This window comes from Penicillium expansum, assembly GCF_000769745.1.
Source record: "Penicillium expansum strain MD-8 chromosome Unknown contig343, whole genome shotgun sequence".
NCBI lineage: Eukaryota > Fungi > Ascomycota > Eurotiomycetes > Eurotiales > Aspergillaceae > Penicillium > Penicillium expansum.
This window is the reverse complement of record NW_015971320.1, coordinates 94,164-116,957: the sequence shown is the minus strand read 5'-3', so window position 1 is coordinate 116,957 and position 22,794 is coordinate 94,164. Positions and strand designations below refer to the sequence as shown.

At 46.5% G+C, this 22,794-nt stretch overlaps 7 protein-coding genes across 7 annotated transcripts; 6 read left to right on the top strand and 1 right to left on the bottom strand.

Annotated features, from left to right (window-relative positions):
* Positions 1–2,604: 2,604 nt before the first annotated feature.
* On the top strand, positions 2,605–3,840 carry PEX2_097210 (uncharacterized protein; the record flags this gene model as incomplete). The annotated part of the gene is made up of 1 exon (XM_016746991.1): positions 2,605–3,840. The coding sequence occupies one exon, from the start codon at positions 2,605–2,607 to the stop codon at positions 3,838–3,840; it is 1,236 nt and encodes a 411-aa protein (XP_016598290.1).
* Positions 3,841–6,031: 2,191 nt separating this feature from the next.
* On the top strand, positions 6,032–8,225 carry PEX2_097200 (potassium channel family protein; the record flags this gene model as incomplete). The annotated part of the gene is made up of 3 exons (XM_016746990.1): positions 6,032–6,294; positions 6,350–6,488; positions 6,540–8,225. The coding sequence occupies 3 exons, from the start codon at positions 6,032–6,034 to the stop codon at positions 8,223–8,225; spliced, it is 2,088 nt and encodes a 695-aa protein (XP_016598289.1).
* A 699-nt stretch (positions 8,226–8,924) lies between these two features.
* On the top strand, positions 8,925–9,629 carry PEX2_097190 (uncharacterized protein; the record flags this gene model as incomplete). The annotated part of the gene is made up of 1 exon (XM_016746989.1): positions 8,925–9,629. The coding sequence occupies one exon, from the start codon at positions 8,925–8,927 to the stop codon at positions 9,627–9,629; it is 705 nt and encodes a 234-aa protein (XP_016598288.1).
* Positions 9,630–10,928: 1,299 nt separating this feature from the next.
* PEX2_097180 (uncharacterized protein) lies at positions 10,929–11,552 on the top strand (the record flags this gene model as incomplete). Its single annotated transcript, XM_016746988.1, has 2 exons — positions 10,929–11,246; positions 11,394–11,552. 2 exons carry the CDS (start codon positions 10,929–10,931, stop codon positions 11,550–11,552), a joined length of 477 nt encoding a protein of 158 aa, XP_016598287.1.
* Positions 11,553–11,719: 167 nt separating this feature from the next.
* PEX2_097170 (Short-chain dehydrogenase/reductase SDR) lies at positions 11,720–12,481 on the bottom strand (the record flags this gene model as incomplete). Its single annotated transcript, XM_016746987.1, has 1 exon — positions 11,720–12,481. One exon carries the CDS (start codon positions 12,479–12,481, stop codon positions 11,720–11,722), a length of 762 nt encoding a protein of 253 aa, XP_016598286.1.
* A 2,717-nt stretch (positions 12,482–15,198) lies between these two features.
* Positions 15,199–16,120, top strand: PEX2_097160 (YoaK family protein; the record flags this gene model as incomplete). Its single annotated transcript, XM_016746986.1, has 2 exons — positions 15,199–15,400; positions 15,516–16,120. The coding sequence occupies 2 exons, from the start codon at positions 15,199–15,201 to the stop codon at positions 16,118–16,120; spliced, it is 807 nt and encodes a 268-aa protein (XP_016598285.1).
* Positions 16,121–16,826: 706 nt separating this feature from the next.
* PEX2_097150 (ABC transporter, integral membrane type 1) lies at positions 16,827–22,050 on the top strand (the record flags this gene model as incomplete). The annotated part of the gene is made up of 15 exons (XM_016746985.1): positions 16,827–17,043; positions 17,436–17,663; positions 17,729–17,949; positions 18,009–18,288; positions 18,355–18,579; positions 18,648–19,372; positions 19,435–19,597; positions 19,658–20,026; positions 20,084–20,207; positions 20,261–20,332; positions 20,391–20,441; positions 20,527–20,591; positions 20,644–21,265; positions 21,316–21,774; positions 21,834–22,050. The coding sequence occupies 15 exons, from the start codon at positions 16,827–16,829 to the stop codon at positions 22,048–22,050; spliced, it is 4,038 nt and encodes a 1,345-aa protein (XP_016598284.1).
* Positions 22,051–22,794: the final 744 nt, after the last annotated feature.

Sequence of the window (22,794 nt, the reverse complement as noted above, 5' to 3'; positions counted from 1 at the left end):
TGTGAGATCTATCGTGCAGATACAAAAAAAAACATGTTAGGTGGGTGATTTAATTGATTATTTGGAAAATAAATAAAAATAAGCCATGTGCAACCCTAGATGATCGGCAGTGCAGGACAGGTTTTTGCCTTCTGTTTGGCTGGTTGGCTAAGACAGGGGGGATTCTCGAAGGGTTGAGTCATTCAAGAAAAACAAAACCCTCGAATCAGGGGTGGGCCTGGGATTCTTTTGTGTGGGCAGCAAGGACGCGCTGGAAATTCCGTCTTTCATCCCTTTACTTGGTGCGTGAGCGTAAAAACTGTGTTGGTATTTGTGGTATTTGTGGCTGCGCAAAGTTGCGGTAGTCCTGTTCTTTACGTTGAACATACAGAGGCATGTGCACTGTTTCATAAAATTGAGAACAGTTCTAGATATCGTTGTAATATTAGTGTGTAGTCTATACAACATATAGTACGGAGTACTGCCGGTCATGACGCACACTGCATATCTGATAGTGCTGGTTGGTGTCAGACCAGTCCCAAAAAGGCAGACTAGGGCTTGAAATTGTATGCGATCGCAACGATAGCGAGTCGTCTATTGTTCATCGCCCCACGCTGAAACAATGAACCGTTAGCAGCCAAATGTCAAAATGGATACATAACAGTTTGGTGATCGAGATGTGACTTCATTTTACCTATGGTTGGAGGACACTGCCCCCCATTATGCGGCTTCGATCCTAACGCGTTGTACACAGCCGCTGCGCATCCCTCGATTTCATGTTGTACTTGATAATAAGTTATGCTATTTTTACTACTAGGCGGAAGATTTTTCAGCCCACTCAAGATATTGATGGTCAGACTCAAGAAGCAAGTTGCGGTCTGCGAATTCTGTATATTTTTGCCCAAAATGGCGGTTGCTGCCCAGCGACGCAGCGGTAAAGCCCATGCAGGGCCCGTGATGTCGCCCAAGATGGCAGTGCGAAGTGGATGTGTGTGTGTAAAAGATATATTCCATGCTGATGGGGCTCATTAGTCGTTTCTTTTGCCATGGCAACGTGTCCGTATATGTTACAGATAGTAATAATGCAATAATATCCGAATTGTCTGGGGGTTTAGTGGAGTCTGAACCACTGGACGAGACGGGATGGGCCGTTATGAAATCTGGGATGCCGTCGGTTCAACCATGGAACCGACTGTAGTTTGCTTGATCGAGCACTGCATACATCGAGCGCTGCCTATGGTAAGGACTTGCATCGGTAATTACTAGTAGAGGATATTTCTTTCATATGACCGATATAAAGTACCATTTTGCTCGTATACAGTATTCTCCGTGTTGCTGCAACTAATGATGGCGTTCATGCAGATGAACTGTACGAGGCATAGAAAATGTAGTCTAGTTCTGGAAGTCAAGCACATGGCGTTGCGCCCATCCAACCCAACCATGACACGCCAGCTGATGGAGGGGTGACCTAAGTTAGTTCCATCACCAGAGAGCTGTAAGGCAGCCAGTAAGATGTTTATGGAATCACACTATGTCTTAGTGGCGACATTCACGCCTGTTTTTTTTTTGCTTTACTCAGAGTGAGTCAGTCCACCAAGAGCCAGAAAAAGACTCGCTGGGCAGTTGCCTTGAGACCAGAAAAGTCAAAGACACCGAGAAAAATGCAGTTGTCCGCTGCCCGATTCAACTGAGGGGCTATGAGCCAAGCGGTTTGCATATAGCGTCCAATGGAAGCCTCTCCATCTGGACTAGCTTGAGGGGTAGTGACATCGAGACTTGATGGTACTTTGGTTATGGTAGATTCAAGAGTGAAATAGAATGTACCAGTTTCTACTAGAGTGGTGAGCCGATTGTATTTGCAAGGTTGCCACCCGAAGTTGAGTCATAATATGCAATTGCTGAGCTCGAGCGCAAGCTATAAAAGAGACGGACTACCGTCCAGAAGAAGGGAATACTATATTTAATTTAAATAAACTGAATTTCAGAGGAAATAAATATAATACCTTGAAATCCAAGAATTTCAATACCTGTAAGAAAGAACCCTAAAGCCACAGCCCACAACGCCAACTCACACGCGCCGACCACTAGCGGATGCACTGATTGGCCTGCGCCAATATCGCCGGCGCTGACATTAGGATCCATCTTCCTTTTTCCCTTTGATCGGGTTGAAATTTTTCTCTCTCCACCTATCTCCACTGAATTCAAAGCCATTACATCTTTTGGAGCGGAGGTCTCTCTGCTCTTTGTTTTCCTCAATCTCCTTTTATATCAATAGGAGATCTTGGGTCCCAGGATCCCCTAAACGCACTCTCTCTCTTTTCCTCGGATTGACCGAAGAACGTTCAAATGCTCTCTCAGCACATTCAGTTTCAACCCTCCTCTCTTCGATCAGAAACCGTACCACGGTGACGGTCCTACTATCAAAAAAAAATCCTATCTGACCTGCAGTTCTAAAGTCGGCGTCGATTTTTGTTTGGGTGCACGATATCCTGTATAATATACTCGGTGTTCTTTTTTTTTGGCTGATTTCATTTAACTACCTTTTTGGATTGTTTGCATTTTCGGCTTGTCGCCTCCCATTTTACATTTATCTGATCGACTGGTGCTCCATATGCTCGTGCGATAATGTATCATTACTCCAGTCCACCACCCGGGTGGTCAACCTACGACTACACCCAATCACCTCCCACATCACCTCAATACGCCTACTACGCCTCTCAGTTCGCCAACTCCTACGCTTCACCCCGGGGCACCTCGCGACGACACAACCGCAAGGCCAGTTACACGGCCACCAAAGAAACACCATGGTATTCATCGGGCTACCCACAAGGCTACTATGAAGCAACCCCAGACTATGGCATTCCATCGCGAAAGCACGATCATGTAAGTGCTTCTTTTGCGGGAAAGCCCAAACACCACCGATATTCCTCGACCGGTCATCCTACGGGGGATGGCCTCGGCAACGGATATCACCCATCGCAATCGCAGACTCGACCCATCTATGTAGATGTGGTCGACGAAGCATTCGATGTCCCGCGCACCAACGCCCGCGAGTCCCATACCGGTCGCCCAGGCTATCCCCCGGCCTCGAACCCCACTCAAGATGGCTCTGGCCAACATCGTCGCACCACCTCGACCTCTTACCGCAAATCAAATCCAGCTGATTCTCACTTTTACTTCACTCAGGCTCCTAACAACGAGGATATCGAAGCGGCCAGACGCTCCCGTACCAGGCGCCAATCCACATCAACCCGCACTCCCAGCAAACCTAAACCCCCTCCTGCTACCGCCAAACCGCCACCCACCGCCACTGAAGATGATGCCGAGGCCGCAGGGATTCCAGCAGGCTATTCGATCAAAAACTGGGACCCAACCGAGGCGCCGATCATTTTGCTTGGTAGTGTGTTTGATGCGAACTCTCTCGGAAAGTGGATCTACGACTGGACCGTCTTTCATCATGGGGCATCGACTCCCATGGCCGACGTCGCGGGCGACTTGTGGCTATTGTTGATTAAGTTAGCGGGAAAAGTAAAGAGGGCCGACGAATGTCTCCCTCGCATTCAACGTGTGGAGGCGCAGGAAGTCGTTGAAGACTTCCTGGAAAGTGGCGAGCGCCTCTGGTCCCGATTTAAGAAGCTCCTCAAGGGCTGCGAACTTTATATGTGGAAGGCCGCCAAGCGAGAAGGCGGCAAAGGGCCCGTATCGATGGGTCGCAATGCAGGTTGTGAATTTGTCGAATCGATTTTCGGTCGCGACCGTGAGCTTGAAAATACAGAGAAGCTCATGAATAGTATCCGTCTCTGGAATATGCGATTCGACGCCAACTGCGAAGAAATTCTGCGCCGACCGACGGCTGCTTAGGATGTTTTCTTCATACGTTTTTCTTCTTCTTTTTATTACCGACTGCCAGGGAACGATACCCCCCAAAGAGACAGATTTTCCTACTACTGCTTTTCTTATCTACACTTGGAGAATTTGACATTTGTTGAATCGCATTTGGAGCGTGTTGCTTTGGCCTCGGCTGGATTTGCTCGTCGCATTTACTGTCTGTTTTTTTGATCCATCGGCAAATGTTGCCCTGGGTTCAACACAAAAGATCATCGTTTTTGCTTTTTTTGCGTCTTTTATTGGTGCCGGCGCCTTGCGTTTGAAATCGTTTCCTTCATAGGATGGCGCCCTTCTGATCTATTCTCTTCCATTTCTGGCGTCCTTGTTTAATCATTTCATTTCTGGCCGTCAAGTCCGTTCTGTCTTGCCGTTTAAGTCCGTGTCACTCTGCTTCGATGATACCATCTTGCGATTTCTTATATACGTGCTTGTTTGTTTTTTGCTCTTTTATTTCCTTTGTCACTCGCATTACAGCTGTTTGCTATCTCCCTGTCCTTTATGCTTGGTTTGATATTGGTTCGGAGGAACCGGGTTGCATATAGAACCAGCACGACCCAAACGTCCCATAGACCACCCCGACGCTCGTTAATAATTTCTTATTCTGTCATTTGATATCCATCTCAAGTCTCTCCAGTGTAATGTAAGAATCAATACTATTTCCACGTCGTCCAAATCCACCAAAAACCCAAAACAGGCTGTGATGTGATAGCCCTGGAGCTACCCCTCACCCCAGCGCCTGCGCAATGCAAGTACCTACATCGCACAGTGTGGATCACTACCCCGCCCCGTAGAACCATAGAAAGCGCATATTACCGCCCCGTGGGAAGCCGTTGGTTGTTCAGTTTTTAATATATGCAATAGCTATTTGATCGTTCACTGGCTGTACGCCCTTCAAAGCAGGTACTATCACTCCGATGATGGCGGCTGATGTCACATTTCATATAAGTGTAGGTCCCGGCGGTTGGACCAACTTGCGTTTTTCTCATGCAGGTGATCGCAGCTGCTATTGGCTTATGTTTCCAAATGCAAATGCTGCATGCACGTTGGTTGGGGGTACCCGAGGATGTGGCGACCCTATCACAGCTGAGGGGCAGGGGTGTGGGGGGTTGCGCGCATGAAATCTGGATTTGTCTTGGGTTGCATGGTGATCCTGGGTTTGAGGCATTAATCTAAAAAGGATGGTGATGGCTATCAAATAGAATTATGGTGGTTGATATTAAGGTGTTGGATTTAGTATGGATAGAAGCTTTGGTGGAAGTGATACTCTTGATTTCGCTGGGTAGATGTTTAAACATGTGTTATCAGCCAATTATTAGCTTATATATTGGCTAAGACTTGGTTTACAAATCTCCTTCTTGATTTGTAGTCATGCCGAGCTTGTGAGACGTTCACTTTGAAGGTTGAGCGGGAGAAAAGAGCCGAGCGGCTGTATCATAATATGTAGTGGACACTCTTAGGAGACATGAGATGGAAATAATGACCATCTGACCTTGATATGAAAGCATAAGCCTATGGAATTGCCTAGGGGAGAGGCCATAAGATTACCTACGTTATATTATAGCTAGGGCCAGCTCTAGAGGTGGATTGCAAGTCCATGTGGCCATGCAACCTTATTTGCCCTGTCAGACCTATTTTGGTGTTTCTTAGAATAAATTTGCCAAACTTGTTCAAAACCCTCATACTCAATAACTTCAGTAGTTCAAATGTTTTTTTATTGTTTTGACTTGTTGAAGAATAGTGATCCATGGATGACGCACGTGGGATGGTCACGGGACCACCAGCTGTCAGAGATGATCGTTGACATCATTTGCAGTACACTGCTACTTACCCAGGTAGTGCTTGAACCCTCGAATTAAGATGATTAGCTGAGATATTTCTCAAGTCAATATTTTCAAAGACCTGCTTGAGAGTCAACAATTACTCAAAATCCTATCCGCCATCTCCGCTCTCCTGGTGCAATCTCACCCTACCGGGGATAGATGAGGATGCGCCCCTTGAAGTTCGCCTTAGCTCAAATTTGGTTCCTGGCAAGTGACGCGGTGCTTTAAGACATCTGCAATTTATAGTCTCAGATCTCAAAGGACCATTCGACTTGTGATTGCCCCCGATTTGGGCACATGGTCATGCTAGCTGAACGATGCAACATGGATCTACGAAAGTTGAAATGACCACAGACAACAAGTCTCATGGGCTATCCCCATGGGAATGGATCCGGGGCCAATTTTATATGAGACCACCTGAAGATGACGAGCCACAGTCATGGTGGATTGCGTCGACGGCCATTCCGCTGGTTGCCGCTACAACGGGACCACTCGCCAATGTCATGTCAATCGTTGCGCTTGTTGTGCCATGGCGAAGCAAAATTCTTTCGTATGAAGAAAGCGCTGCTGGAACTTTCATTCAAGAAGGATATCCGGACCCTCGTTGGTGAGTCCACAGCACGAGGGTACCCTGAACTTGGTTTCTCTAACACCACGGATAGGGCTACTGTCCTGAATGCCGTTTCACTTTTCTGCGGAATCGTGGGCAATGCATTTTTACTGTTCAACTTTACCCAGATAGTCCGCTATATTATAGCTTTGCCTGTGACGATCATTTTGTGGTTCATGGCCGCGGGAATCGTGAGTAACGTCTCTAATTTTTCATGTCCTAGACCTAACGCTTGCTTGTAGCTGTGTGGAATTACGATAGCCACAGATATCTATGCTCCTCCCGTAGGCATTGATCGGGTCTACTCGCAGGCTTATTGGAGTGCCATCATTGCGGCAGTCCTTTACTTTATCTTGAGCGTCATCTTGATGATCAACATGCTGGGCTATTTCCTGGGTAAATACCCGCAACATTTCGCGCTTACCGACGAGCAACGAACCTTGATTTTACAAATGACTGTATTGGTTGTTTGGCTGTTAATTGGCGCAGCTATTTTCCAACGTGTCCTCGGCATCTCTTTCGCCGATGCATTGTTCTTCTCCGATGTCACCGTTCTCACATTAGGGTATGGCAACATAATTCCCATTGATGCCGTCGGGCGAGGTCTCATTTTGCCATATGCAGTCATTGGAATTATCATTCTGGGACTGGTTGTGCAAAGCATCTTTAAATTCGCTCGCGAGGTTCACTACGACAATGTTATTCGGAAACACATTGAACAGAAGCGGCAATCCACTTTCGAGCGATCAGTCGATTTTAACGAGCTCGAACCTACTCAAGAGAACCCCCCAACTAATGGAGAAGTTATCACTCCTCCGGGTCTCACTCTCCCAAAATCCGAGCCTCATCGCCATCTGCATCGTCGGCCAATTCGCAACACGATCAACGCCCTTACCACGGTTCGCCGACCCAAGATCCTTATTATGCGTGAAGAAAAAGATCGGTTTGATGCTATGCGCCGTATCCAACACGACACTATGCGCTTCCGTCGCTGGAACAATTTGATCATCAGCATCGTTATATTCGGAATTGTGTGGTCCTGCGGAGCAGTGGTGTTCTGGAAATTGGAAACCATGACCTACTTTGAATCACTCTACTTTTGCTTCACCTCCCTGCTAACCATTGGCTATGGCGATTTCACACCGGAGTCGAATCCAGGAAGACCTTTCTTTGTGGTATGGTCTCTAATCGCCATCCCAACCATGACCATGCTCATTTCCGAGATGACCGACACAGTCGTCGCCGGCTTCAAGCGCGCCACTGAGGTAGTCGCCGACTACGTCGTGCTTCCTCAATCCCGCGTCTACAAGACATGCTTAGTTCGGATTCCCGGCATTGCCCAGTTCGTACTGTCTCGCCAAGAGAAAAAGCGGCAAGAGCGCGGTTTCCCACTTGAGGGAGCTGATGATCCCGAGAGCGGGGAAAGAGGGCACACTGAGGATAGTCAATCTAATACTGGAAGCGACGACTTAGCCGAGGCTCATCCGCACCAAAGCCTCGAGGAACTTGTTCGCGAACCGACCACACTTGAGCTTACCCAGCAACTTGCCTTTGCTATTCGCCGCACCTCAAAACAGGCACGAGAAGGAAAGCATAAACGATACTCCTATGAGGAATGGGTCGAATTTACCCGGCTCATTCAGTTCACGGATCCGCGAGCTCGGCCACCCTCACTGAGAAATCAGCCGACAAGTGAGGAAATTCTTGCCAATGATGAAGATGAATTTGGACTTCTCAATTGGGATTGGATTGGTGAGAACAGTCCCATGCTGGCAAAACAGACAGAGCCTGAGTGGGTTCTGGATCGGTTGTGTGAAAGCTTGATTCGGTACGTGTCGACTCAAGACAGTCCGGGTGTGGGAGGTGGTGCCGATTCGACGGAGGAGCCAACTCTGAGGAAAGAGAGAGATATTGGTATGGATGAATGAATACTTTGTATAGTTTTTCTTGTTGTTCACGTGTACATGTAGCCTGTATGAAGTGGTTTTTTGGTGCACAAAAATGATTGAGAGTTTTCTCGTGTATAATATTAGTGCTATATTGATACAGAAGGGAGTTTCCTTTCTAAAGGCGCTGAAGGACTTATACTCAAGTTCTCTCGGATTTTAAGACCGTCTTGAAATCCGAGACACCGGAGTACCTTAAATTTCGGGTACCAACATTATATTGTATTTAGTTAGGACGAACCTCATTGCATTAGCCCGATAGAGAATGTCTTGGTCTACTGAGAAGTAGTATATCATTGATTTGGTTAAATATAATTTATGTTCTATCAATATATTACGCTGTACGTAGCGCGGGCCAAAAGTTTGTATAGATGTACTTGATATAACCATTTTCGGGTCATATCACTAAGGGAAAAAAAAGGCATCTCCAATATAACATAGGTAAGACGTACCTAGTATAATATAGATTCATACTCTACTCAGAGATTGACGCATGTCTTCTACAATACGCAAAGCCACAGTCATCATCAGGTTTTGTGGAGCGGGGCTGTGTAAACTGCTGATGCCTTCTGAGGTTGAGGCTCCGTCTACTTACTTAACTACACCCTGTCTAAAATCTGCCAGGTTCTATCAAACACACAATATTTTTCCCTTCACAAACTGCACCCCAACAAACCAAGGATGACAACCAACATTCCCGAGATCCTCCTGCTCTGCATGGACAAAGACTTCATAACAGCCTTCAACGATGCCCTCGAAAAGAGCTGGCCAGACCACGACCCAGCAAAACTAAAGATCACCCCAATAAACGAGCGCCTCAACTCGCTCCCAGAAGGAACAACCTTCGACCTAATCGTCTCACCAGCAAACTCCTACGCCCGTCTCGACGGAGCCTTCGACCACGCCATCTCAATGACCTTCAGCCCACGCCAGGACTACCATGCTCTGACACGCGCAGCGCAGTCAGTTTTGTACGAGAAATGGCGTGGTTTTGCACCCCCAGGCTCGTCCACGCTTGTGGAGTTCCCAGATGACCTGAAGCAAAACAAATACGGCTGCGGATGGGTGGCTATCTGTCCGACGATGCGTGAGCCTGCGGATGTCCGCTGGGATAAGGAAATTGTCTATGAGTGTGTCTGGAGCTTGTTGTGTCAGGTCGAGGGACATAATCGAGCTGTGGAGGGGGAGGGGAAGATAGAGAGGATCCTTATGACGCCGTTGGCTGTTGGGATTGGGAATGTTACCAAGGAACGCTGGGCGGCGCAGACGGTGCTTGCGCTGAGGCAGTTTGTTGATGCTGTTGAGAGGCCTGCGAGGTGGAGTAATTTGGAATGGAATGATATTGACAAAGATTATACTGAAGTTGTGAGGAGTTGGGCGTTGTGAATTGTCAGTGTGGCCCCGGTGTTGGGCTTTGCTGGTTGAGGTTACTATGAGTTCAAATCGTGCAGAAGTGACGATTGGAACAGCGGTATTCTGAACAAGCGCAGTATCCAAAGTGTGTACTCCGGACTGTGAGAACATCTGCAATGCCCAGCATTATTGGTATACTGAGAACCGGTTCTTCGGTATGTCCGCGTTCTCCTTATAGCAGCGTGATTTGCTAGCCTTCATAGTCACCACCACTGGCCACCAATAGCACCAGATTTCCAACAAGGTTGCGTTTCGGAGAAATGCATGTCAGTAATATCGCTAGCGTTCAAAATATTCACAAGCTATATCTTTCCTGCGCATCCGTTGTGCTTCTGTAAGCCGGTGAATCATGGCTATCATTTTGTCTTGGCATTATGTTATAGATGCTTTTGTGGATGAGGGGTTTAAGCGCGAAGAATGTGGCTGTGTTTTGCTTCAGGTAGTGAAAGTATTGAGAGATTCCCAAGGTTGCGGCTTTGTCTTGCTGTCAAAAGGTGGTGGGGATTGAGTTTACTCGTACATTCCTGTGCCTCAATTGCCATTCATGTGGTAGAATAGCCGGAATATCAAGCTATTACCTATATAGGTATATCTTTTGATACATCCTGCTTGGCGACTATTGAACACCAAGGTATTCAACCATTTACCCGCCAAAAAGGAGCTTCTAGCGAGAATTCCAAATCTCTGTTATATCTACTATATAACAGCCCATTCTTTATCAATCATTGATCAACCCAGGCAAAGCAGCCACAAAGCGGGGCGAGGCTACCCTTGGAATGTGGCAACTAGGCAAGAGAATCATCATATCCCATATTTCACCTATTCATTCATAAGTCGTGTTCTTTTCATGGTATGCAACCCAGTGCTAGAAAGATCTGATGCATTTTAGGCTGCGGGTACTCGCAGGTTGGGGTATTGGCAGCATTTCCCATGCGAGGATCCCTTCCTGGCAGGATATGATGGTTCGCTTCGAACAAATCAGATACAATAGCGAGCCAGCAGAGCCACCAAATGGGCACCAATTTCTTCGGTGCAGATCAAAGTTTTTGTGACATACTTGGGGATTTTTGCCTCAAGCGCAGGAAGCGCCCGTTTTTCACTCTTATAGGAATTACATTCTGTGCGAACCTCATTTATTTCTCATATTTAGTACAGGAAGTCCACACAGACATAAAGATGGAGGGTATACATACATCCACGTGCTAGAAACTAAAGACTTGACCTCGCATTTCAAGACACTTAGGCTGCACCCAGGCCAACTACTCGCACAAGATGACAATCCAATTCCCAATCATGTCATTCGATTGTTTCCAGCCAAGCCCAGCCAAGAAATTTGTCTCCCTCACTAAGAACCCTCGGGTGACTGATGGGAAAATCAACACTGTCTTTCGCGAGCTCAAGCCCCTTCAGCCAGACGACCTGATCGGCGAATGGGACGGATATATTCTTGTCACGGGCCATCCATTTGAAGAAGAACTGGACACGCTCAATTGGTTCGGTAATACATTTTATTCCACCGACGACGTGGCGCCGCTGACTGTTGCGCGAAACGGGCAGCGGGTGCCCTTTGAAGATTGGGGGCGTGCATCTGTAAGTCACTTTCCAAGGTTCCTTTATTGTGTGACACATCTTCAGTGGCGCATATTTATATATATGCACATGTGGCTGTGGCTTTTCAAGGAACTTTTTATGTATTTTGGCTCGGGATATAATGTCTGACATCTCTTTTCTTGATAGCTACGTGAAATCAAATATCAAGGAGTTGTCTCTGCGACTTTGGTCTACGATAGACGACCAATGATGGTCTATTATCGAGCTGTGAAACATAACATGGTGGCCGGGTGTATTGAGAGTAAAGAGTGGCAGGGGAAAGTCTACTTCTATTTGACGAAATAAAATTGTTATATTTAAGTATATACCTAGATAGTGTTGGAAACTTCTCTTGAGTAACTAAGGGTGTTGTTTTCAATGAATGATAATGATCATTTCGTTAAATGACAGCAATTTACGTCCAGATCTCATATGCAACTGCTAATCACTCTCCCAATTCCCATGATCCTATTCTACCAGCCAAACTCAACCAACGTGTTCTCATCATCCACAAGCTTCCCAAAGAGCTCCTTTGGGGTCCCCTCAGTAGCAGCCCTCACAATAGGCCTAGCACCATCCTCTGCTGATTTGACACCTTGGCCGCCCCCGAAGTTGGTGCGACAGAAGCCCGGAGCAGCTAGAACAGAGAGAATATTTTCCTTTTCGAGTCTAACAGCATCAACCGCACTAATCATGTTGATCGCCGACTTGCTACTGCGGTAGACAGGCAGCTCCCATATCCTAGCACTGTATTCTGAAGTAGGCGAGTATGTAATGCCAATCTGACCTAGGCCGCTTGTTACGTTGACGATACGTCGGTCATGATACTTTGAGGCGCGTAGTAATGGTAGGAAAGTGGCAGTCATCACCGCCACGCCAAATACATTGGTCTCAAAAACCTCTCGGTAAGTTTCGCGCAGAGTAGCGTTTGGGTTGGACGATCTGTTGATCCCGGCGTTGTTGATGAGGATATCGAGCGATCCGAAACGGTCTTGGACAAACTTGGCTGCGGCAGTGATAGATTCGTCTTGGTCGAGATCGATAATGATAGGCGTCAAAGAGCTATCGATGCTAGACTCTTGCAGTTGCTTGATTGCTTCTTCGGCTTTTTCTTGGGAGCGGGCGCCGATGAGGAGATTGTATTGGCCAGTGGTAGCCAACTGTTGTGCAGTCGCGAATCCCAAGCCCTGGTTTGCACCAGTTATCAAAATCAAGGGCTTAGTGACGGCGGCCATGATTGGAATGTTGAGGTTTGGAAAGATGAATGATATTGCAATGTACTAGTCGATGTTTATCCAAAGAGAGAATTGAATCTCATTTTATACCTGTATCTCATATCAGAGAAGAAGAGCTGTTTTCACGGAGTTAAGATGATGACTCTGGACCTAACCGGATTAAGAATATCTGAGGTCTGATCCCTGCAAATTAGGAATACGTCAAGCAATTGGTTACAAACCCGAGCTGAATGAATGAGGAATGACAGGGGAAAGTCCAATTCTATTTGGGACGATGAAAGTTCTAGTATACAGTGTTACAGTGTTGAGAAATTCGCTCAGGTGACCAAGGGTGTTGCATCCAATGGGATGATTGCGATATTTAGGACTGATCAAGAGTATTAGGCTTACAGCATGCGACGAGTAAGAACCTGATTGGTCCACCTTGTTGGATCCTTGATGCCGCCTAGAAATTCGAGGAAGGTAGATGCTTGACAAACTCGGTGGTGATGTGGGAAGGCATTGTAAAAACGACATCTCTCCTCGGGACAATGGCTTGAATCTTGTTGTTAGATCTAATAGATGTTCAAAAGGTACAGTTAAGTCGACATCGAGTTCCGCTCAGGTTAAACCGAGTAAATTAGCAGCAAGTGTGGTAAGCATGAAGTACGCCGAGGAAGCAGAGAGTTTGGCCTTTTAATTCTTCGGCAGCGCAACAAAGTATAATCTCCCAATTTCACCTCTTTCTCGCCAGACAAGGGTCAGGTGTAGGGCACTTCTTCCGGGCACTTGGGATATCTGTAGTTGGTCCTTGTTGAGTTTGTGCTCGGTTGCCGGTGCGCGTCTCGCGCAAGTATTCGTGAATGTCTTTGCGGGAGGTGCGGTACGAAGCCGAAGCCGGTTCTTCAGCATCATCTTGCCTTTATTGTTATTGTCATCGTTTTTAATTAGTATTTTCGTCCTAAGTTTTGTCGCTGTTGTCTGGACTGGAACTGTTGTTGTTGTTGTGACATCCACGACCACTATTTTTTTCATCACGATCATGGTCACCTTTGCGACCTCTTCCGGTTGATTGCGCGCTGTTCGTTGAGAGAGAGAGAGAGAGAAGGAAGATCAATCCTGGCGAGGAGCGGGGGTGCTATCTGCTTTGGGCGGAAATGCCGCCTCTATACTGCTTAGTATAGGCCAAAAGGTAAATAAGCCACAAGGCGCAGATGCTGATACCAAGAAAAAGCCGGTTAACTCGGTCAAAAGGAAATTGTCTATCGAGGAAGGTGTAGGTACATGACGGTGAACACCTTGAGACGACCGGTGAGAACACACATGTCAGATCTCCTCGGCTTCACAGAAGATAACAACAAATTGGTCCGTAAGCCCGAAATACTCACATTTGCCAAGGTCGTGGCACTCCTTGGGGTACACTCAATAATTGCTGACTTGGGCACTCGTCTTGGCGTACGGTGAGCGACATCTAGCGCCTTGGTATTCCGCTGCAGATCATGGCGCCTGTGATTGACCTTGTATATTCACCCCAGGGTTGAGAGAGTTCGGGTCATTATTATCGGTCATTTTCGGGTGGAATTTTGCATTTGATATCCGGGAATATGGGGATAATGAAGCTGAGATAAAGAAGGTTGAAGAGCGCGAAAGGTGCCGCTGGTTCTTAGTTCAAACAGTAGCTGCATTAAATGCGGGATACTGACTAGGATTATGCATATTCCAGGTAAGACATGCATTCTCCTTGTAGAAACTCCTTGCGGAAACTGCGGTCGTCCGCTCCTTATATTCCAAGGTTAATATGAGGATTGGTTAGGGCTTACCTTTTGTCGGCGATCCGACGGATTTTGCAACCCTCTTCTGCATCACCTCCCGTAGCGTCGGACTTGAACCAATTCTTGCCATCGCCTTCATGTACCAAGTCAATTCTTGCATCTGGGCATATGCAATTGACACTTAATGAGGGTATATGCTGATAGCGGGTACGGACTCGGGTAAGGGACTCTCGGGTAAAAAACCCGGATAGGGACTCCGGAACAATATTGCGGAATCTGAGTTTGATAGGAGATAACTAAGGAGGCCATATTAATAATAATTGTTATTGGAATTTATAATAAATCGATAAAGAAAGTGATGGAAAAGTGGACGGAGAAATTGATGGAGAAATGGGGAGAAGGTAGGTTAATAGGTGCAAATCAGCAGTGTAATATCAACCCCTTATTTATATCACTCAGATGTAACCAGTGATAATCAGTGATAATCAGTGATAACCAGTGATAACCAGTGAAAATCACTGATAACTAGCTATACAAAGTACGCCAGTTCAATGTTGTACCTCGTACAAAAAGGGCAATATAGAGAGGATATGGTTGGCTGTCTTGACCTTAATTCAGCCCTATCCGAAAACTACAGGACTCTCCACTATTGCGTGCCGAGCTTCCAGGCAGCAGAATTCGAAAGGAGTTTAGCAAGATTATGGGATTTTATATTATTTACATTATTATATATTATATAGCCCTGAAGAATATCAAGTCTACTCCGTACTCCGTACTTGGTTTGTACTAGCAGGTAAAGGGACCGTAATCGGACCCAACGATAAATTAACTTTTCCCCTCGGAAGTCGCCCTCGTGCCGTGCAGGAACGCGAAAATTCTGTACTACTCAGGCTTTTCCCGGTGACTCGACCTATTTATTACCCTGTACAAAGTACACATTCGCACCTTCGGACTATTCTATACAAAATGGAGAAAACAGAGGCCCCGGCCACCCCCGATCTCGAAGCCCCAGACCTCCCCGCCAAAGAGTCCAGCATCGCTCAGCGATGGAAGGAGAATCTGACACCCACACATGCAGACTTGGTCTGTCTGCTCCTCACTTTCCTCACCGGCTTGTGCGATAGCAGCGCCTACAATGCGTGGTCATGTTTCCTTGGAATGCAAACCGGTATGAATCATAGCCGTCACTCTCCGGCAAAGGGGCGCGCGAGGCTAAATAACCAAACCCTCCCCTCTCTCCCGCGAAACACAATATAGAAAGCTAACAACCCCTCTCAAAACAGGAAACACCATCTTCCTCGGCCTCGGCGCTTCCAATCAACCCAAAAACAAGCCATGGGGCTGGCTTAAGTCCCTCATGTCAATCACGTCCTTCTTCGTCGGCTCGATGATCTTCTCGATCGTGATGCGCAAAGTCGGCGCTCTCCGTCGCGGAACTCTCTTCGTCTCATTCCTCGTGCAGACCCTGCTTATCATCATCGCCGTCGCGTTAATCCAAGGCGATCTGATCCCCCACACCTCTGCTGACGCCACCCTAACCGGCGGCTCGCTTTTCCTCGAGTTGATCCCGATCGGCCTGCTGGCTTTCCAGTCCGCTGGTGGAATGACATGCAGTCGTGCGCTGGGCTACAATGAGATCCCGACCGTGGTCTTGACGAGTGTTTACTTTGATATTGCGTCGGATCCGAAGCTCATTGACAAGCCGACTACGAATGTCAAGCGCAACCGTCGTATCGGTGGCGTTGTGTGTCTGCTTATCGGCGCTATTGTCGGTGGCTGGCTGAGTCGTAGCAGTGGTGGTATGCAGTCTGCGCTGTGGATGGCTGCTGGTATGAAGTTTGTTGCTGCGATTGGGTGGTTGTTTTGGAAGGCTGCGCCGGCGAAATAGATTCGGCCATGTGGGATACCTTGTTCTGGTGTTGTAGAGGTCGAGTAGATTGCAATTTTTTTTATTTAGATTTGCATATATCAATGTTAATAGGTTTGATCTGGTTATTCATTGGGTGTGTTTGGTATTACATCTACTGACATGACTCTAAAAAACTTAAGGTGTTCAAAAGTATGAATTGAGTTGCGAGGAGGTATGTATTGGACTAACTCCTCTAATATAGATGACTACCTCCTTGGTGTTTCTCATCCAAATCTGGGCAATGTCATCTTTAGCGCCCAATTAGCTAAACCCCGATTGACTTGGTGAGTCAGTACATGTCTTACACTTTAGTTCATTCGGTTCATATAATTGGACATCCCTCAGGCGCTAATTCGAAGTCCTGTTGTGTTTGGTGATTGGCCGTGATCAGCGTCGGACTCCGGATTATCATCACCACGACCGCCCCCGCAGAGCTTAGTATTCGAATAGGAATTGGCCATCGAGTTTTAGAGCGTTACATTAGTGACCTCTGTGGCTGTCTAGTTCTTTACTAGGATGAAGAATCCACGTGACAGGAATAGGGTTGTTCGAGATCTTGCTCTCTCTCCCTCGGCCTCTCTCCCCTTCTTCCTTTCGCTCCCTGTCGCTTTTGTCTCCTTTCCATCTGTGACGGTATCTGCTCGTAAAGGGCAACATCCTTCCTCTACCCGCGTTAGCTGATACTATGGCCTCGACGGCCCAGGCGCTTTGTCTGAGTGTGGCTGATAGCGCATTTGGCCCCCGCGTCAATGTCGCTTGTCGAAATTTTGATTTCACGGTCTACTTCGAGGATCTATTTTTCGCTTGCCTCCCAACTGCGTTGTTTTTATTGGGTCTCCCTGCCTCACTGTGGCTGCTGTGGAACGAGCCCCGTCGTATCAAGCGGTCTACGCGACTGCTCTGTAAGCTAGTAGGTCATTCAATCATCTATTGAACCAATTAGATGGATTTGTCTTCCAAAATAACGACCAACACGATCTATAGGCAGTTCTCGTGATTATTTTTGCCTGCCAACTTGCCTTTCTACTTTTACGTCGGCTGGGATCTACTGTTATCCAAACCGATGCCTCATTGGCAGCAGATGTGCTGGAAGTAGTGGCTATTTCCTGCGCCATAGTGCTATCGTATATTCATCATTGCTGTTCTATTAGACCATCGACTCTACTCACTCTCTTTCTTTCGGCTCGATCCCTTGTCGGTATCGCGCGTGTGAGGACTCTGTGGCTCATCCCAGATGAAACAAGCAAGGCGGTCGTCTTTACGATTGGTTTCGTTTTAACTTTGATTTCTCTAGTATTTGAGTCCTCTGAGAAAGAGTCCATCGTCACCCCGGAAACAGAAAAGCCTGCCACTCCAGAACCATTTAGTGGTTTTTGGAAGCAAGCTAGTTTCGCTTGGCTTGCCGGAACATTTCGCCTGGGATATTCCAAAGTCATTTCCGTTGACGATCTCCCTGATCTTGATCCACGGTTAGACACTGAGACCGTTGGGAATAAGCTACAGAGTGTCTGGTCAAAAGAAGGTGACGCGCGCTTTTACGACATACGTACCGAGCTTTTCTAATGTTTCGCCGGTTATAATTTGCAGAAAACAAGTCTAAGAAACATGCACTGCTTATCGCTTGCTTCCGTACCTACTATGCTCCATTCATATCTGCAGTCATTCCACGCCTATTTCTATCGGGATTTACCTTCTGTCAGCCGTTTCTCATCAACGCCACTGTGTCATGGGTTGGGAATTCAGAGGCTGCCATGGATTCTGGCAAGGCCCTGATTGGGGCGTACGCTCTCACATATAGTGGAATGGCCGTGGGTAGACATTTGTCTTTGAAGTGACTGGTGGCATAGGCTAATCTATGGTCCTTCAGGTTTTCACTGCTTTGTACGGATATCGCACTTTCCGGTTTACGATTCGCCTTCGAGGGGGCCTGATTTCGCTCATCCATCGGCAGACTGTTCGAGCCCGAGCGGTTGATCTGGGCGAAACTACTGCAATCACCCTGATGGGAACTGACGTTGAACGGATTGCGAGTGGCTTCCGATCAATCCATGAAATGTGGGCTTCTTTGATCGATATAGCAGTAGCAATATACTTGCTGGAAAGGCAACTTGGAGTGGCTTGTCTAGTTCCAGCGGTGATTGTTGTCGGTAAGCATGCACGCCTTCTTATTTGCATTATTGTATGGATCACTTATGATTTGGCAGTTTTTATAGCCGCTACTATGAAGCTCGCGGCCGCTAGTAGCACATCGCAGCGATCTTGGGTAGAAAAGGTGGAGGATCGATTACGTATGACATCACTCGCCTTGGAAAAGATCAAAGAGGTCAAAATGCTCGGTCTATCTGAAAAGATTTCTTCCATTATCCGGGGGCTTCGGCAGGCCGAGGTCGCTACATCAGCTGTGTTCCGCAAGCTTTTGATTGTCAGGGTTGTTATATGTAAGTTGATCAATCCAATATCTGCCATATTTTGTTGGATTGAGGACTGACTAAATTCTACTCCAAAGCCAATTCCCCAACTGACTTGGCTCCCATCGCAACATTTGTCGTCTACACGATCATTGCCCTGAAGAAACAAGATCAATCAATCCTTGCTGCCAAGGCGTTCACCTCCATGTCCCTAATTTCCTTGGTCACCACCCCCGTCTTAACATTTATCCAGGCCATTCCGGCTGTCATACAATGTGTGGGATGTTTCGACAGAATACAGGAGTATTGCAGTACGCCACATGCAAAGGGCAACTCCGATGCCCCGGATGCCGGAGAAACTCTTCAAACCGGATCGCCCAGTTCTTTTAAGATGGAGAAGTTACATCCTGATAGCTCACAGATTGAGTTCAAGGGTCAAGACTTTGGATGGGAAAAGGGTGCCTCCCCTGTTCTGCATGATGTTCGTCTGACAGTCCCGGATGGTCTTATAACTATGATTGTCGGGCCTATTGGTTGCGGAAAGTCCACTCTGATAGAGAGCATACTCGGGGAAACTCTTACCGCTAGGGAGCTGTCTAGCACAAACCTACCATCTGTCGCCTACTGTGCTCAGATTCCATGGATTCAGAGTCGAACAATCCGCGAGAACATTATTGGGAACAGACCAATGGACAAAGTCTGGTATCAAACGGTGATCTCGAGTTGTGGGCTCGAGAAGGATGTTACTCGACTTCGCCGAGGAGACCAAACTCCCGTTGCTGGTAACGGGATGACACTCAGTGGTGGACAAAAACAGCGAATTGTAAGTGAGAATAATTTCATTAACGCACACAATGGTATTTTGATTCTAATTTTTGACTCTAGGCATTGGCGAGAGCACTCTACTCTCGAAGCAAACTCGTTCTGCTAGACGATGTTTTTAGTGGTATTGACTCAAGTACCACTGAAGCTATTGCTCGTGATCTTTTCAGCAACACGGGGCTACTCCGTAAATTGCAAACCACAGTGGTTTTTGCCACTCATTCCAGTAAGATAATACAATATTCCCATCATTGCTCATTTCGCTGCTAACAATATCTGTTAACAGTGTTCCTTCTCCAATACGCGGATAATGTCATTGTCCTCGAAGATGGCCGCGTCCTGGAAACAGGGAGTTTGGACAGCCTCAAAACTCCCAATTCCTATACTCAAGATCTGAAATCCGCATCAGTAACTTCTTCTGTCAATAGCAGCGGTATCAGTTCCAATGACGAAGCAATATCGTCTTCTATTTCCCATATGAAGAATGAAGATCTTGCCGAAGACGATGTCGATAATCCAGACTCATACGATGACTTGAATCGCCAAGAGGGAGACTTTTCTGTTTACTCCTACTATGCTTCTGCATCTGGAAGACTTACATTTATCTCATGTCTGATCGTCGCATTGCTCTGGGCATTTTGCCGTGAATTCACTAGTAAGTCCTTCCTTTTTTCTCTACGCAAATGCCGAATTTATGCTAATGACTCCATAGCTGTGTGGCTGGACTTGTGGACAGTAGCCAACGCGAAGAGTGGTAATTCTCACATTGCCATGTATCTCGGGGTATATATTGCTATTGGGGTTGCCAGTATCATATGCATGATCATCGTTTCCTGGTAAGCGCTCTATTCCAATTTTTGCTGGTTACATTTAATGCTCATATATGCAGGCTTTTGATTGTCAACGTGATATCATCTTCAGCACTCAAGCTCCACGAAAATGTTTTGACCAGCACATTCAGGTGAGTTCGATTAGTTGACACCTTCATATCTACGGGACAACTAATTTTGCTCCAACAGAGCACCATTCCAATTCTTCCACAATGCCGACATTGGTAGTATTACGAATAGGTAAAATAAATACTTGTTTATCCCCATTGACCAAGTTGGCAATCAAAATCGCGCTTTAGAAGACTAACCATTCTCGATGGAATAGATTCAGTCAAGATATGGATCTCATTGATATGAGCCTACCCATTGAAGTCTTCAACGTTATCGCCTGTGAGTGCGGCCTGAGTGACCTTTTAGTAAAAATACCTGACAAAAAACCTAGGGGGATGTACATGTCTCGTCAAATTGATCATCTTAGCCGTCGTAGCCAAATATCTGGCTATCGTCATTCCTTTCGCCGCGGCCCTTGTCTACATGACGCAAAAGTTTTATCTACGCACATCCCGTCAATTGCGATTCCTAGATATCGAAGCCAAGGCACCATTATATACTCATTTCCTTGAGTTGGTCAATGGAGCTGCAACGGTCCGCGCCTATCAATGGCAAGAAAGTTTCGATAAAACCTGTGTCACTCTGCTCAACCTCTCTCAGCGTCCAGTGTACTTGATGTACTGCGTTCAACAATGTCTAGGCTTCTTCCTGGATATGCTTGTGGCTGTACTGGCTGTTATCCTGGTGGCTATAGTCGTGTTCCTCCGGGATAAATTCAATCCCGGAGACGTCGGTGTCGCCCTAGTGATGGTTATGACATTCAACAGTGTTTTGATGCAGCTTATCAAAGATTGGACGAATATGGAGACATCAATTGGAGCTGTGTCCCGTGTGAAGGTATATGCAGCCACGACCGAGTTGGAGGAAAGCACACTTGATCGAACACCGTCTTTACCCACACAATGGCCAGCTGCTGGGGCCGTTGAGTTTTCAGGCGTCGTTGCAAGACACTCGTGAGTTAGATTACCCCGCAAGAAGAAAACTGGATGCTTACATTTATCAGGGCAACACTTCCTCCCGTTCTGAAAGGTATCTCAATGTCCATCCGAGCTGGAGAAAAGATTGCCATTTGCGGCCCATCTGGTAGCGGAAAGACAACCTTGATCCTCGCGCTCCTTGGTATGATTCAATTTGAACAAGGCAATATTCGTATCGATGGATTCGACTTGTCGGATTACTCCAAAGCCGAAACCAGAACCAAACTAAATGTTATTACACAAGACCCCTTCTTAGTTGCTGGCACGATCCGCTTCAACGTTGATCCCCTCGAGGGGGCATCGGATGATGAGATTATCAGCGCTCTACAAAAGGTGCGACTATGGGGGAAGATTGAAAAAGAGGGTGGGCTTGACATGGCCATGAAAGTCACTACATGGTCTCAGGGCCAGAAGCAACTCCTCTGCCTCGCTCGTGCGATGGTTCGAAAAGGAAAAGTACTAATTCTCGATGAGGCTACGAGCAGGTATGTGTATTTCCATTCAACGTATCTTTGAAATGGCTACTTACAATCGATTTTTGCAGTGTTGACAACGAGACCGAGAATTTCATGCAGGAAATCATCAACACTGAGTTTTCGACTCATACTGTCTTGGCGGTTGTGCATCGGCTAAGATTCATTAATCATTACGATCGTATCGCTCTCTTGGATAACGGTGTCTTGATGGAATTTGACTCGCCCGAGGCACTTATGTCAACGGATTCACGATTTAAGACACTTCACGACTCTGGAAACTTGTGAATGCGGGTGCTATATGAGTAAACATGTTGAGAACCAGCGCACAGTGTACCGAGAACTACAATATACCGTAGGTCTCAGGTGGAGCTAGCTACAAGAGCCAATTAGTTCTCAATATATACGCTCAATTTAAGAGATTTTTCACTTATTAATCTCGAGTCTATACAAACTCCTACGCCTACGTTTTGTCACAGTAGATAAAATACGGGTTAAGTAGGTATAGATAGGAATTAAAGCAAAGAAACTACAATTAAATAATCTAGAACTATAGGAACAGCTTGAAGGATGATAGCTCTGATCCGATCACATGTATATTATCTTACCCCTTTCACTTGTAATCCCATCGCCTCATCATGTCCACCAACGTCCGATCCTTACGTCGTTACAGCCAACCCCAAATACCCAGGCTCGAGATGAATCAATGCACTCTGCCAGTATTGGGTTACGAATTGGAAGACAAACGACATGGTAATTTCTGATTATATATAGAAAAGTCTCTTGCATAAAGTATGCTTTTTTTGCTACCTTTACATACATATAAAAAGACTTTCAAAAGAGCATTGAAAAGGCAAGCTAAAAAGATATCACAAGGACGCATAAGCGGCTAACTAGACTTGTTCCTCAACATTTCGTTCCTACTTACTATATGGCTAAGATTCGCTCTTCTTCATAAATTATCGTCCCATTCTTTTTGATTATATGTGTCGTTGATGTGAGCCATAGGTTCGATCCCATAGAGCGAATGGC